Source organism: Haliotis cracherodii, unplaced genomic scaffold (genome assembly GCF_022045235.1).
Source record: "Haliotis cracherodii isolate W230 unplaced genomic scaffold, xgHalCrac1.p SCAF_2, whole genome shotgun sequence".
NCBI lineage: Eukaryota > Metazoa > Mollusca > Gastropoda > Lepetellida > Haliotidae > Haliotis > Haliotis cracherodii.
This window is the reverse complement of record NW_027266275.1, coordinates 44422086-44439620: the sequence shown is the minus strand read 5'-3', so window position 1 is coordinate 44439620 and position 17535 is coordinate 44422086. Positions and strand designations below refer to the sequence as shown.

Below are 17535 nucleotides of genomic sequence, written 5' to 3'. Positions count from 1 at the left end.
TGTTTTTGAGATGAGGATCTCATCCCACAACACTTCCCATAAACTTATTACATACGAGATCGTCCGATCTTCTTATACCCCCGTTATAGTAGAACTGTTCACTGCTTGCAGACTGTGATTCTTGAAGATCAATGTGCTATGTAGTGTGGAACTTAATCACGTGTACTGATGTGCAACCAAAATATTTTTCCTTGTTGTCATCAGGACACACAATAAAAGAAGTGACTAGATTCCCGCCTTGGGCATGCGTGGTAGCGTCCATGGCAAGTGATAGGGTTTTCCTCACAACTATTGATATTTTGGCAGTGTAGTGGACGTCTGTTGAAAATTTATAAAAATTTATAGTGTGGTTTTCGGCATAAACAGGAATTTATGGCAATGATGTGATAGAGGTGTAGTATTTTGCAAGAAATATTTCAGTTGGAGATGAGTTTGTGGTTATGGATAGAGATGGGCCTCCACTTTAGAATCGTGAGGTATCATTGCAATTGGGAATTTTGGCTCTTGGGCCAAATGTGAATAATGTTGTTTGCCAGCCTCGGAACTTAGTGAAAGACTTTCCAGATTGTTTCCAGGGTTTTGGGAAGTTGAAAGACTATCAGTTAAAGATACCTATTGATCACATGGTTGAACCTGTGATACAGCCTTTATGGAATGTTCCATATCACTTGAGAGACAGACAGTAAAAAGTTAGATGAATTGGAACAACTTGATATTATTGAGAAGGTCCATGGTCCTAGCGATTGGGTATCGCCGTTAGTTATAGTACCTAAACCAGGAGGCATAGACATTCGTGTATGCGTGGACATGAGAATGGCTAATAGGGCAGTTCGCCGCGAACAGCATCCGATTCCCACCATTGATGATGTCTTACAGAACCTTAATCACAGTACTGTGTTCAGTAAGTTGGATGTGAAGTGGGCTTATCATCAGATTGAACTTTCCCCCGAATCACGACATATTACTACTTTCAGTACACACAAGGGCCTTTACAGATACAAGACACTTATGTTTGGTATTTGTTGTGCTCCGGAAATGTACCAAAAGATTCTTCAGCAGATACTTCACGAGTGTGAAGGTGTTCATAATATCATGGATGATGTTATTGTTCATGGAACTCATGCTCCTCATCACTGAGGAATGGCCAAAGTCTTGACTGTCATAAGAGAGAAAGGTCCAACTCCGAATCCTGACAAGTGTCAGTTCCGAATGGAGAAACTAGAGTTTCTAGGTCATGTGTTGTCAGCAAAGGGATTGAGTCCAGCAGAGGCTAAGGTGAAGGCTGTGTTAGATACTAGAGAACCAGGTGATGCCAGAGAAGTGAGGAGTTTCCTTGGTCTTGTTAACTTCAATGGGGGATTCATCGAGAACTTGGCGACACTCACAGAACCATTACGTCGGTTGACTCGGAAGTCAGTACCTTTTGTGTGGGGCATTGAACAGCAACAAGCTTTTGAAAAATTGAAACAGTGTATGGCTAGTGAGGATGTACTTGCATACTTTGACAAGAATGCTGTTACACAGGTTATCGCGGACGCAAGTCCTGTTGGCCTTGGTGCTGTATTGGTACAGGAGCAATCAGGTGTGCACAGGGTGATTTGTTATGCCAGTAAGAGTTTAACAGATATAGAAAAACGGTATTCTCAGACGGAGAACCTATTCACAAACCTCTGGAGTTCATTTTTTAGCCTCATTCGAAGCCCTCCGCGAGGATTGAACGTTGGGCTTTGAGAATGCAACCTTATGACTATACTGTGAAGTATATCAAGGGCAGTAACAATATTGCTGATTGTTTGTCGAGGTTGTTGTGTGAAGACATGGACTTGTCAACTGACATGACATGTGGATCTCCAGATGCTGAACAGTATATTAGATTTGTAGCTGTTGAGTCTACTCCTATGGCTCTGACGACGAGGGAGGTAGAGATGGCTTCCGACAGGGGTCCGGAAAATTTAAAATCCCAATCGGACATTTACATTTATGCCACGCCCCCTTCAAACAGTGTATTTTAGTACGACTTTTTACACACAAATTACAAGTTGTTACGTATTCATAATATGATGAATTATGAATTGTTTCAATTTAAATTGTTTAATTCACCGGACAATTAATAACAAATAATATCATTTTAGATATATATGGAAAACATACGTTTGTTTCTGTTATAATAACGATCTGTTAACATTGGGAACGGTCTAATTAATATTCATGAGTCTGCTCAAGTTTACGCATTGTAACATTTGGATTGAGACTATTATCCCATATTTGGTTATCACGTGACCTCATTGGAAAAGTTTTTTTTTAAACTAAAGATTATTTAAAAACAAGACAGATAATATAATCATAAATCCTAAACTATCGTTGATAGCAATAGTTATTTGAATACTTTTTCATCTGTACTTAATTATTGACAATAAAAAAATTGGATATCGATCGGCACAGTAAGCAAAATGGCGGTCAATCAAGATTCAATATACGACTAGCTACTGAAAACAATAAAATCTGCAAATCCTCATTGTATGTCAACCAAGTGAAAGTCGTTAGCCACGACTTACAAAATGATCATTCAGACTTTGAGGGTTTGGCAGATCCGCTTGACTGATCTGCATCGGTCGACTGGCTGTCGTCACGCTTTCGCTTCTTGTCTGAGGTTACGTATCGTAGCATTGTGAGGATAATGAGGTACATCGATGTTGCAAGGTATTTATGTACAGTTGTAAACACCTTTCACGCAAATTAACAAGATGTTCTCAGTAATAAATCCTCGATTAATCAGTGTCAACTCAGTTTATTGCCTATTACAGTGATTGACTGATTGGACTATCATTGTCGGTACGATGTATTTACAGCAATCAAAACAAACAAAGCTTGTCAGTGTAGATAATCTTCATTGTGTTACAACTGCAGACAGAAACTGCTCAGTCCTAATTCTTGATCATGTCCGGTCAAAATTTAAGAATGTCCGGACAGAAAAATTTAAATGTCCGGTAAGCAATATTTTAAACCGGACATTTGAGATTCCCAATCGGACATGTCCGGCGCATATGACAGTTTCCGGACCCCTGGCTTCCGACACCGACACAGAGATGGGTGACATTAGGAGTTGTTTACTGTCTGGCAAGTGGCATACTCTACCTCATGTGAAATACTTACCGGTCTGAAACAAACTCTCGGCTATAGGTAAAGTAGTGTTACGAGGGACAAGACTAGTGATTCCTTGTAGTCTTCGTGACAGTGTTCTTCGGTTGGCACATGAAGGACATCCTGGTATCGTCCGTATGAAGCAGAGACTACGAACCAATTTGTGGTGGCCTGGTATTGATGGAGATGTGGAGAAATATTGCAAAACTTGTCATGGGTGTCAGTTAGTATCACAGTCTACTAATCCTACGCCTATGTATAGAACTCCATTACCAACGTCGCCATGGCAACACCTTGCTGCTGATCTCATGGGTCCGCTTCCATCTGGCGACTAAGTGTTTGTCGTTATTGACTATTACAGCCGATACTTTGAAATTGATGTTTTGAAGAACACCACTGCAGACGCAATCATTGGATGTTTGTCTCAGATCTTCCTTACTCACGGATTACCTCTAACCTTGAAGACAGATAATGGTCCTCAATTTGTCAGTCAAGCATTCCGAGATTATATGACTCAGCAGGGAATCATACACAATACATTGACGCCCTACTGGCCACAGGCTAATGGTGAGGTCGGCAGAACCGGTCCATTCTCAAGAGACTTCAGATTGCTCAAGCTGAGGATAAGAACAGGAAACCCAAGTTGAACCACTTCCTGATCATGTATTGTAGCACTCCTCAGAGTTATTGTTTGGTCAGGCAATTAGGATGAAGTTGCCAGAGCTACATGATTTTTGGGTGGATGATACAGTCGTTAGAGACCATGATTCTGAACAGAAAGAGACATGGAAGGTTTATGGTGACCAGAGGCGACATGCTAGAGACACAGATATTGAAGTTGGTGATAAAGTTCTTCTTCAGCAGCAGAGGGAAAATAAGTTCTCCACTTCATATCGATCTACGCCCTTTAATGTGTTGAGTAAATTTGGCAATTCTGTTGCACTTGAATCTGACGGGGTGCAATACAGAAGGAATGTGTCTCATGTCAAAAAGTATTTTGACAAGCCTAATAGTGTGTCTGGCAGTGATGCAAGTATGTCACCCCCTGTGACAGACTTGACGTGTGATTCTCAGTGTCAGGGGGTGCTAGATGCGTCTACTACAACTATGATACCTGTGTCGGGTGATCAGACATCACTTGAGCATGGTGATGTTGCGATGAGGCCTGTGAGGAGCAGACATGAGCCAGTCAAGTACAAAGATTATGTGCTTGGTTTCATTGACTGTAAATTTGCTAATATTTGAGATGTGTATTTCTTCCATTGGAGAAACCGAGTGTGAACTTTGTGGATCTGTATGATCATGTTGATGACCAGTGACTCATACGAACATTGTGATTTATGTGAACTCCCAAGTGACAGTTTAGTTCTGAATACAAGAATATTTCATTTACTTGACTGGGAGTGTGGACTATGAGGTGTTTTGAGTTTATTAATAATGAGAAATCTTCTCATGAGATTCAAATTAGTATTTCAATGGCATAATAATGAGTGTCATTGAAGTATACAGATTTAGTTGTCTTATTATTATTATTATTATTATTATTAATATTATTATTGATAAATGACATCAGTCATGGGAAGTTTGAAATTATACGGTACGAGAGTAATAAGGCTTTAGTTGATAGTTAATAAATAATTAAAGTTTTTTTATAAGAAGGAAGGGATGTAGTGTATACAGTACAAGCTATGTTAACACCGACTCTGGTTATTGTCTGGTTATTGTCGGTATCCTCCGGATTCTAAGAACGGATGTGTACCCAGTTTATTATTGGCTGCGGGCATGCGCAGAAGGTCTGTACGCCATGTGGGGCGGAAGTAAAAACAGAAGCTTGAATGCGGTACTTGTTTGTTTTTGATGTGACAAAGTTAAATCTGGACCATCGTGACTCTACAAAAGGTACCATTTGTTTAATAATAATTTAGATGACATCATATTCAAACAGCAAAAAAACCATATAGTTATCATTTGTGTCAAGGATATCTCAGATGGACAAAATGTACAACTAACACAAAATGGTGACCAAAGCAAGAAGGAATTTAGAGCAGCTAACTCTGAATCGCAGACAGGTCCAAGTTGTGTTTGTGCGGATGTTTCCACTCTGTTATGGGTATCAAAGATAAAGTACACTGCATACTATCATAGCAGGATCATGATAATCTTCATGTTATGATAGCCAAGCACAGCATGGTTTCAAAAACAAAATGTGATGGCAGCGGTCAAATTCAGAGTTTGAAAAGCATCCTCATTTACATAGAGTTGCTTTAACAAAAATGTATTATTATCTTATTTCAAGTTGATGAAATGAGATCATGGTTTTAAAGTTTATGTTTTTTAAACAGAATTCATTCAGCATGAGCTCTGAATGGCTCTAATACAACTGGATTAACATGGGCTAGAACAGGTCAGTCTGTTTGTAATGATTGAGAGTTATGTTTAGTCTTGGGTATTTGTGAAGGGAGTCGGAACAGCTGTAGTGTATATACCCTTATGTTAAGAGCATATGTGAGGTTAGTAGCAATTTCTTACCTGCTTTCTAAAATCTTCATCTGCAATATTCTAATCAAAAGAACAAGGAGATATCATGCCACAGAGTGCCAAAATAGAAGAAATCTGAGAGTCAATCAAATATGGACAGGTTATCTTGAAAGAAGGTCTTATGAAATACAGAGGTTTCAGAGCTAAAAGCATCTGGAAAATTCCTGGTCTTAGAATGAATCATGGGTGCGAATGTCTAGTACATTACCAAAAACACATTACCTCTTCTTTAGTCAGGTGCTCTAGTTCCTCCGCAAGGGTTGTTCCACTTGTGTCTCGCAGCAATGACCTGCCCTCCTCCATACATCGAGTTAGCAGCTGAGCATTTAAGTCTTCATTGGAGTCTTTCAGAATCTTGTTCTCCTACAACAGTGTATGCAGTGTGTGAAATTATACGCAGAGCCTAGAATTGTGTTGCTGACAATATTGAGAAAAGAAATTGCAGCTTTTACAAATACTATATTTTGAAACACTCGTAGCATGCAATAGTTCAGCATATCGTACAAATTGCTTGCATGAAATTGGACCTCATGGAAAAGTAATCCTTCAGGTGATACAGTTAATATGTCTATTAAATTTGCCTAGATATCATATAAAATAATTACCTACTAGTTCAACAATCCTAACTTAGTACTTATAATTACTTATGGATTCCTTGCAATTACTTAAAAAAATATTTATTTCTAATTACTTAAGAATACCCTGGTACTTATGAACTTATAAATAACTTGTAATATAGTTTCACTTGCTTTTGGTTAATATTTACCTCAGTACAAGTGATAAAATAAAGCTAACATATTCCTTAGTAACAACATTGACTACTTTGAAGAAGTTAAATCAAACTCATAAACTGTTCCCCAATGTCATTCTGTTGTTTAGCTATTAATGTTATTTGGAAAAGTCTAAGGGACATATGGGTCTGTGGGACATATGGGTCCCTGAACAGAAAGTGCATGTATTGCTTTTTTTTTTAAACAATTGTTGGAAACATGTCAAAACTGTTTTTCTAGTAATTAAACTTCTCAAATATGTTGTTAGTAGTTAACTTGTTAATACAACCTGTTTCTCGCTGGAAAATGAAAAAACATAATTCGACCAAATGTTTCTATGTTTAAAGTAAGGAAGGCTACTCTAAAGACAATTCATTGCCTAATCGAGATGAAACCCTTATGGCTAATTATCAACAAAAGAAACAACACAATAACATTCAAGTGACAAGGAGTCATGTGACCATATCACAACACACTCTCGCTCGTTGTTATTGTAAACTACATATATGTGAGCCTATGAGCTGGTGTTTCGTCATCAGTGTTATGTGAGTGAGTGGGTCACACTGATCCCATGCTCCACGTGTGGAGACAGAGACTGAAAACATTCACCTCGCTGTAAGGTGATATGGCTGCTGATATATGTAGTCACAAATGTAAAGAACTTTTCACCTTTGCCGAACCACCTTTCATACAACTTTGATGCAGGAAGTTGATTGTATATTTTCATGTACCCTTGAAATGGACCTCATGACTTGCAGTGTTATGTATAGTCATGATAATAATGTGACGATAATCGTTTGTTTGGTTTTCTGTTCTTAGGCCAAGTTGGTGTATTTAAGTTATACATGTACCCCATTACCACCCACTAGTGTTTTGTTTTTTCTTACTTCCCCTCTAAAATGGTTTATAGACAAATACTTATTAACTTAAGAACTCATTCCTACTGGATTACCCCCCCCCCCCCCCCCCTTTGTAACTTGCAAGTTAACATATTTAAGTCATACCCCATTACCACTCACTAGTGTTTTTTTGTTTTTTTTACTTCCTCTTTAAAATGGTTCATAGGCAAATACTTATTAACTTATTAATTTATGAACTTATTCCTACTGGGTCCCCCACCCCTTTGAAACATGCCAAGTTGGTGCATTTAAGTTATACCAGATAATCAGGCCTTAGTTATTTTCGCAGAATATTGTCGTTATCATTGCCACCTCGCCCTCAGTCCTTTTTTCAGACAAACATAATCTCTATGACATAATCTCTCATGGGAGTTGATATCGCACAATATCATCAAAGAATTGGGGCATTTCATCTGAAGGTACTCAGTAATACTAAATGTGCATTGGATGGCAATACTTATATTCTCATTTTGTTATGTTGTACTTTTGGCATCAGAGGTATCCAGTTGGCGTTACTACTATTATTATTATGTTGTGGAGATATAAATCCCTATCCAGGACCTGAGTATTCAGACTTAAATATTGTTCCTATCAATGTATGTAGCTTACAAGGTAAAATCGATTTAATCAATGCTGAACTTCACGACTATGATATTGTATGTGTTTCCGAAACAGGGTTGCTTAGTGGCATTAGGGACAAGGACACATCACTACCTGGTTATCATCTGCCTTTACGCAAGGACCGCCCCACTAGAGGAGGTGGAGTTGCAGTATATGTTAGGGATACTTAACACTTACTGCGCAGAACTGACTTAGAACTGCCAGGACTATCTATGATTACAATGGCATTAATACACAACAACTCATAGAATTTAGCAATAATATAGATTGGGAATCCTTGTTTGCTTATGATGATATAAATGCTATTACCGATAATATTACTGAAACAGTTAAGACAATATATTAACAGTGTATACCAAACAAGAGAGTACAAATTTGCCCAACAAATGTACCCTGGATAAACAGACATGTTCGAAAATTGATGAGGAAGCGGAAGAGGATTCACAAGTAGGCAAAATGCACAAATGTAGCAGCTCACTGGGAGCAGTTCAGAAATATGCCTAATTTATTAATCTCTGAAATTCAAAAATGCAAATCTGAATTTAATTCCAAAATTGATATTGTAAATACTACACCAGGTAAGAACACGTGGTGGCGACTAGTTAAAAACTATCTTCAAACATCAAGAAAACGTAGTAACCAGTTTCCCCCCATAGAACAGGATGGAATGCTACATGAGGACGATATTGATAAAGCTAATGTTCTTAATGATTATTTCGTAGATCAAGCCTCAGTTCCAGGCTTAGATGACATCATTGATGATAACACATTTTCTGTTAATGTTTATCCCCGAGAGCAAGAGAAAGAAGTAGAGAATGCTTTACTGTCACTTGACGTATCGAAATCTACTGGCCCTGATATGATACGTAATTGTATATTAAAGACCTTGGCTATTGTTTTATCAAAACTACTTTTATTGTTATTTAATTTATCTCTGTCCCAACATATCTTTTCTATGCCATGGAATCCTAATACCATAAGAAAAATGACATCCATTCTTGTTGTAATTACAGACTGATCGTGCTCACAAGTTTGCCATCGCAAGTATTTGAAAAGTGTGTCCTAAAACATGTGCACAATCATTTCTTAGAAAATAAAGTTATTTCTAGTTTGCAATCTGGGTTTACCCCCGCTGACTCAATTGCTTACCAACTAACCATTCTTTATGATTTCACAGGTAATGCCTTAGATGATTGAAAGGAAGATATGGCAATATTCTGTGACATTAGTAAAGCTTTCGATCGTGTTTGGCACAAAGGTTTGTAACATAAATTAAGCCAGTATTGGATAAAAGGGACTCTCTTAAAATGGTTCCAAAGTTATTTAACTGTTAGAAAGCAATATACAGTTATTAATGGACACAAATCGAATGTTAAACATGTTCTTGCCGGTGTTCCTCAAGGTTCAGTGTTAGGACCCTTATTATTTTTAGTATTCATCAATGATATTGTCTGTAATATTCAATGTAATGTAAAATTGTTTGCTGATGATACATTGCTACATGTCATTGTTGATGATACAATGTAAACAAGTATTTCAATCAATCCTGATTTCAAATGTATTTCTCAATGGGCTAAAACTTGGGAAGTAAAATATAATCCCGATAAAACAGAAGCAATTCAATTTTCAAGAAAAAGTAAAGTCACTATCCTGCCTGATCTGTTTATGAATAATAAAAAATGTTAATAGCCACAAACACCTTGGGCTAACTTTACAAAGTGATGGGCATTGGCATAGCCATATTGAAAACTCTAACTGCTAAAGTTAGCCCATTGATAAATTGCTTTCGTAGTCTGAAATATTGTTTGGACAGACACAGTCTACAATGTTACATACCCTCTATTGTTCATTCATATTACCCTTGTTTGATTACTGTGACCATATATGGAATAACTGCACCAAGGGTCAAGAATTGTCCCAAGAAATGTTACATCTAGATGCACTCATGACAATATGTGGTGCCGTGAGGGGCAAAAGTCATATAAAATTATATAACGAAACCTGTCTATCCCCCTTGGCTAAAAGATGTCACTTTCACAAATTATGCACATTTTATCAAATGAAAAGTGGGACAATGCCAAATTATTAATGTGTTATGGTACCTGTAAAAACTTTGGATTGTCCACATTAGGCAACACGTAACACTTAAGAAAACTATGAGCCTATATGCCGAAATGAATTATTTAAAAAATCATTTTTACCGTCTACAGTCTCCACCTGGAATGTACTAGATTCTACTTTGAGAGATCTGTGATATATTTATTGAAACAGGCAGATATGTAGGTATTGCAAGAGAACATGGACTTTGTAGGATTTGTAAAACTGATTGTATTGAAGATGAATATAATTTTTTATGTTGTATGTCCAGTGTATTATGATTTAAGGGCAAAATATCTAAACAACTATTTCTGACACAACCCAAACGGTAATAAATTTTGTAAATTAATGACTTGTGATTATACACAATTTATCAATTTTCATTCATCATGCTATGAAACTAAGAAAATTTATGAATTTGTAACACGCCCCAGACAATGTACCATGAATAAAGATTGATTGATTGAGAGAAGCCATTCATGTCTTGGTTTAAATACATGTATATAACTGTAGTAAATCAGAAATTCCCAACATATTTTAAAATATTGGTTCATGCTGAAATCAGATAATCGACAGCAAGTTAAGACCAGGATGCAGTGATCTGAACAGTCACAAATTTGAAAGGTTTGTCAGCGATAATGCTGAATGTTCATGTGTTTTTTCAATGAAAGTGCTTTACACTACGTCTTTACTTTAATAAAAACATTTGTTACATTTGACCACTTTCTAAATGGCATTGAGTGTTCATAGCTTTCAGCCATGGGAGCTGTGCCAATTTACACTTGTGAGAGGGGTACACAAAGTATGTGATCTATACTACCAGTTGTCTGACTTTCATTATTGTGGAAGCCTTGGTGGCTGATTGGGTCAGATCACTGACTTTGTGTGCTGGCGATTAGGTCCCTCACTCTGGCAGTGTGGGTTTGAATCCCGGACGGGACTCAACCCAAAAAAGTATGGGAATCTGTACTTTACAAAGAAAGTGCAATCCCAAATAAATCATTTGTTACATTTGACTACTTTCTAGAAGTACATGGATATTAATGTAAAAGTAGTTAACTGTAAAATAGCTCATTATCCAGTAATATACACACATTTGAAATAATCCTGGTTGTCACAGATTTCAGTTACATGGTGTACCGATTTCGAACAGGTTACTTCCATTTTTTTACTGACAGGGTCTCCAAGTTTAAAATTTCATTTAAACATTTTCCCCAGTTTATTTACTGAATACATCTAGGGCTTTTATTACAATTTAGGCATCATAGGGTGTTCTTTGAACAGATTCCAAATTCCACATGACCCAACAATTTACATTTTGCAACCAACGTGGAAGTTCCAAAAATCGTGAAATGATCGGCAGGATGTCCTCATAGTTACAGTAGTCATCGTAGTTAAGATTAGTACAGTTTTATTAATGAATATCTTCCCAAAATTAATATGGAGATGCATTGATCAATTTTGAAGGAATCAATGTACTATATATTTCTATCCAAACAAGATGTTTATTTGACAGAATGTTGGCAGTATGTTTTGTTGAGTGTTGCCAATTCTTTGAATACAAATTGTATGCAAACTTCAGGGTATTGTCATGGTTGATAATATTTTCAATATCTTTTGGCATGACCACATTGCCTGTATTATGTTTTTCAATATGACCTGTGCATATTGCACTGATGCAGAAACCGTAGCCATTTTCAATAAGCCATACTTTTGTAAGTAACGGTAAATTTCAATCTAGGATACCTCAATGAAAAATCCACCAAATTTAGATATTTTTGTATCATTGTAGAGCATGTGATTCAGTCAGTATGTGAATATGTCTAATCCAAAGGTAATTTATACACCTCTGCTGCATATGGTCATTCAATTTTCCAGTTTCCTGGGCGACATCCTCGATCACATCAAAGCTAGCAGATAGGTGGCTTCTGACATCAAGTATTACATGGATAGGTAACAGTCAACTGAATTTTAAAAGAAACGTAAACAAAATTCAATGATTCCAATTCAAAGTGGTCTTTTCCTTAAATCCAGTATTTTTTTGGGGTACCTATTGTTCCAAACTACCATTCTAGTTGTTTTGACCAATATTTGGTACACAAAATCTTAAAATCACCTCAAAAGGCTAGCTTTTGGAATAATGCCAAGGACATATGCAAATATGTGATAAACTTCCATAGAAATACTGTTATATTTCCATCCAACTCTCCAATTGGGACATTATCGATCAGTCCCAAGCAGCTTTGGCCTCATGTGACCTTCCAGGCCGTGACGCCTATCACTTTACTTATGGTTCTGATGACATTACTTCCAGTTATGAAATCACTTCCAGAGGACTTGTCATTTTTCCTATGACTAATTAGCATGATTACTTACTATTAACATATGATTTGTTCTAAAACTAGTAGACTTTATGTTACAAAAGCTTCACTTTCCTTCCACTGCTGTCGATGTTTGAATTATCCACATAGTAGCTACTGGGTGATGATCGATTTGGCTGCTACCACCTGACCAAAGCTGTTGATACCCTCCAAATCTGGTTCTATGTCCCTTAGATAAAAGCATGGTAAATATAGTGTGGAGTAGCACTGACAACTGCAGATGACATGGTCCACAATGACTATTTTCCATGAAGCGAGGTTGGTAGACAATGCTTTGATTTCATGAGCACTGAAAGTACGAGAGCAGTGGACTGGTTCTTAGCCACAAATTCTGGATAGGTTCTGATGGTAATCGATCTCATGTCTTCCGAGACGAGAGCATGAAAGTTCAGAGACCCTGGCCACTGTGGCCATGTCCAATATGAAGGTTGTTCATTTGTAACCAGATCGAAGACAGGACAACCAAGAGGTTTCATTTTTGGAACATGCATGGGATTTTGACATCCCCCAGTAGGAAACATCTCCGGTTGAGGACATGTTGATCTTTGATACACAGTCCGTCATGCAGGCAAATCGATGTTAGGGCAGAGCAGTATCCTTCAATGGTGCCATGGCAAAACTTGTCATTCTGGCACATGTGAAGATAAGGGGAAAAATCAACTACAGTTACAGGTCCCAGATCCACTGCTCATCTTCTGTGCCAGTACCTGTTGTCATAATGTGTCAATTTGAAGAGCTTGGGGATCCAGCACAGGCTGACAAATAATGCAAGCTTGATGTTAAGCCAAGTTCTGGTGTCACACACAAACATCATCCTTCGAAATGCCTTCACGTTGAGAGGCCACTATGTAGTCACTATCCTCCCCAGTCAAGATAAGCTGTGTAGTCTCGCGTATCAATCAGTTGCTCAAATCTGGAGACAGTTGATGTGAAAATTCCCTTCCAATCTCATTAAAATCAGACCTTAGTTCTCGCTACCGCTAAACAAAGATCTGAAGATATCCCATTTGGGGTCACGTCAGAACGACCTTTCATCCGACTAATCAGAGCTTCGCTTACCAGATTATGGAAGTGACCGTCGATTTAGGAAGTCGTCTACCAATCATCCCCTGGTTCTGGTTTAGGGGTTAGGTTGAATTTAGTACATACAAATCTGTTTTAAGACATATCCAGGAAGATAGGCTTTGGTCCAAATGTGGGGGTGCCTGCCAGTCAGTATCAGCAATCCCCTCTTCCAGCAAGTCTTTTTTTCTTGTGGCCTGAGCTATGGTAACGTTTGGCAGGCTTGGAGACAATACAGTCAAATCATGTTAATCAGACATGGTTGGTTGCATAAAATTAAGTAGTATCAATGTTTGTAATAAAAAATCGGACAACTGCATGATAGATAATGAAACATGTATGTTGTAATAAAATAATCAAAAGGGAAATATTCATACTATTATGTTATATTGTTAACGGAATATGTTTCCGAATCATGCAACCTCGAAAAGCTTAACACAGGGCATGGCAAACTACAGTTACAGGCTATATGACTGATTCAAAATACTTTTTGAAAGCGTAATCTGGAATGGAAGAAACCAGATTGAAACTAGTGCCGCAAAGCTTAAGAAAGCTGCTTACTTATTGGCTAATGTTGACTTCCAGTTAGTCATTTCATTGGTTGAACCAAGTTCGCTAAATGTCATTCTGATGAGACCTGTAAATGGGATGTCCTCAGCGGTAGTGAGAACTTAGAGATGATTTTAATGACATTGAGGTAATCTAGACATGTGATTAATGTTGTTTAGTTTATATAAAGGATTAATTGTTTCTTGTTAATCAAATTTCTCTGTAGCCATTGTAATATGCAGCTCCTAGCCAACCTGTCTCACATCAAAACATCGTGCTGTGTACTCTCGGGCAGATGACGAAGTATGCTGATCAGTGTCTGATTAATGTGTGATTTCAGCAATTCATTGAAAATTAGGTGTGTCGCAGTCTGAGAGCGAGACTGTCAGATTAACGGGTCTAAATAGCACTCATTTGATCGGTCCCCATCATTATTACATTTAGTACTTGCAACTAGTGTTGCATAATTGCAGGCGCATTTTCCTAGAAGTTAAGTACCATCTCATGGTGACGTTATCACTGCTTCTGGGGCGGTCGGGTAGCCTATTGGTTAAAGCGTTCGCTCGTGACGCCGGAGACCTGGGTTCGATTCCCGACATGGATACAATGTGTGAAGCCCATTTCTGGTGTCCCCCTCTGTGATATTGCTGAAATATTGCTAAAAGCGGCGTAACACCATACTCACTTACTCACTCACTATCACTGCTTCTTGAATTATGTCACTGTCTCTTACTCATCACTCATCACAGTCTTTCATCTTCTTTCTTCAATTATAACAATCATCAATTTTTAGTCTAAATTAGTTGACATGTCACACAATCATCTCACATGAAATCGTTGATAATAGCTATGCCCGCAAAAAGAAGAGCTGCCATCAACCATCATTTGGTCAGAGGGGCCGAACAAGCCCCTCATCCCCAAGGGAAATTAACAGGATCCCCATCATCCCAACTGCAACAGTGAACGGTGAGTTAAAATATTCAATTACAAATGATTGTCAATACTGTTTTGCATTTTGGCTTCCACCACGTCCAAACAAACCGATCAAGATTTGCATGATCACCAAAATGTGCCAGTAGCAAAGTAACTGCAATTTTTTTTAGCACTTTTCGGGCAATCAAGGCAATAGGGGGCCAATAATAACATAGCATTGGCACTGCTAGCATTCCCAGGCATTCTTGCTCTGCATTCGGGCCATGTTGGGTTAACCTGTCTGTCTTCTCAGAATGAGGTGTGACACGTCAATGCCGAACATGTGAACCAATAAAAATCATCTGTCAGGGGAATCCCTAGTCTTTAACTCCGAGGTTATTGATGCACATGTCAAACAACAAACCAAGGAAAAAGTATGGCGGAGTGAATATGTTGACATCAGGACACTTCTACCTTCTTCCACAATGGTGGTATCAAAGAGGGTGAAGCTTTTACTATGGTCTCTGATACAGCAGGAAAGGTGATTTTTTAACCTGGGTTCAATACGACCAGCAATTCTGACATTGAATGGCTAGAGATCCTCTCCGACTTTGGGACAAAATTGACGGTGAACTATGGCTAATATATACTCACACGCAAAAAAAACGCAAGTGGTTTTAAGCAAATAGGTAACAAACAAGGAACCATAAATTGATACGAGTTTTAGCATGTAGTGAAGCCTGATGGTGTTATCAATATTTTTGGTTGCATTTTGGAAGCCCCGAGTAAAAACGCAACATAAAAAACGAATCGCCAAAATGCACTATTTCAATGAATATGTTGGTATCATGCACCCATTTCTCGCCAAATCGAAAATGCACGAACTGTCACGAACTGTAGTGGGTATACAACTGTGGACGATTCTTGGACCTACCACTCCTTGGTCAACAATGCCACGCCTAACTCAAATTCAGAGAAAGCAGGCTATCGGACGTTTGGAAACTGGAGAGTCTGTCCAAGATGTTGCCTGTCATTTCAATGTTAACATAACCACAATTTACCGTCTCCTGCATCGATCCAGTGCTACACAGACCACAGATGACCTTCCTCGGAGCGGTCGTCCTAGGGTCACCACACCTCGACAAGATCAGCAGATTACCCGTCAACACCAGCGACATCTGTTCCTAACTGTTAGTGAAAGTGCTCGACAGACCATAGGAACACATATTCAACACATTAGCCGGGACACTGTGATCCGACGTCTCCGTTCCAACAACCTCAGATGTCTCCAACCAGCACGTCGTCCTGTTCTCCAACCACGGCATCGACAAGCACGACTTTAGTCGGCACTAGGTCATCACAATTGGCATCATTGTGAGTGGAGGCGTGTCATCTTCTCTGATGAAAGTCGCTTTTGTGTCTCCCATGCAGACGGAAGAGTCAGAATTTGGCAGCGTCGTGGTGATCGTTTCGCTGACAGAAATGTTGTGGAAAGGGATCCATGGGGTGGACCTAGCGTCATGATATGGGCAGGGATTGGACTTAATGCGAGACTTGGACCCATGTGCTTTCTGAATGTTGGTCAAGGTCGGGGACATGGCGTCACTGCTCAGCGGTATATCGACCAAGTGATCAGACCCCACGTTGTTCCATTTTTTGCACAACATCAACAACACATTTTCCAGCAGGACAAATCTCGTCCTCATGTTGCCAGAGCTACCATGGCCTTTCTGCAACAACACAACATCCGTGTTCTACCGTGGCCAGCCCTCAGCCCTGATCTGAACCCCATCGAACACTTGTGGGATGAGATTCAAAGGCGTCAGCACAATGTGCTCCCAGTCCCTACAACTGCCGATGAACTACGCACAGCTGCTCTGGATATGTGCAGGAGGATCCCTAGGGCCTTCACAAATCGTCTGATCCACTCAATGTACAGGAGATGTGTGTCAGTGTCAATGCTAATGGTGGTCACACTAGGTAATGACTGACATTTTCGGTATTGACCCGAAAATGTGTAAGCCCTTAACATTTGACAAAAAACTATTATGCCATCTGCCTTTTAAACCATTAAACTGTCTTCAGTCAAATTTTTGTCGATCTTGCCCTATTAGTATTTCTTGTCTTTAATGTTGAAAATAAATAACATGTATACTGCATACTCGACTTGCGTTTCTTTTGCGTTTGAGTATACATGATCCTGCAGTTGGGGTGTCAACGAGTGTTTCAGACCCAGCACTCAACATACGAATATCATGGGTGCAAAAAGGACAGCTGCACATACTCCCACAGATGCACAAGTGTGGTGTGACGTCTCATGGGGCAACAACCTGCTTTCAAGTAGAGGGGGTCCCACGACCCCTCCTTTTGAACAAAAAAAAAACCCAGAAAAGATGTATCCGAGACCGCCCCAAGACCGTCCCGATGCATCTTTTGTGGGATTTTAGCCAATTTTTATGGTCTCGGCTAGCCGAGACTTTGCGGAGACCCATCGAAGACTATTCTGGGGAATAATCAAGTACTTCCCCACAAAGGCATTAACCTACCGAAGACGTTTCTAGTGCA

General features: G+C 38.8%; 1 protein-coding gene across 3 annotated transcripts in view; it reads right to left on the bottom strand.

Annotated features, from left to right (window-relative positions):
• LOC139468142 (rab11 family-interacting protein 4-like) overlaps positions 1-17535 on the bottom strand; it is a 403346-nt gene that overhangs the window by 21843 nt on the left and 363968 nt on the right. For all 3 annotated transcript variants that reach the window (XM_071249916.1, XM_071249917.1, XM_071249919.1), the window contains one exon: positions 5902-6042. In XM_071249916.1, the coding sequence (XP_071106017.1) occupies positions 5902-6042 (141 nt within the window). The remainder of the gene's footprint in view (positions 1-5901; positions 6043-17535) is intronic.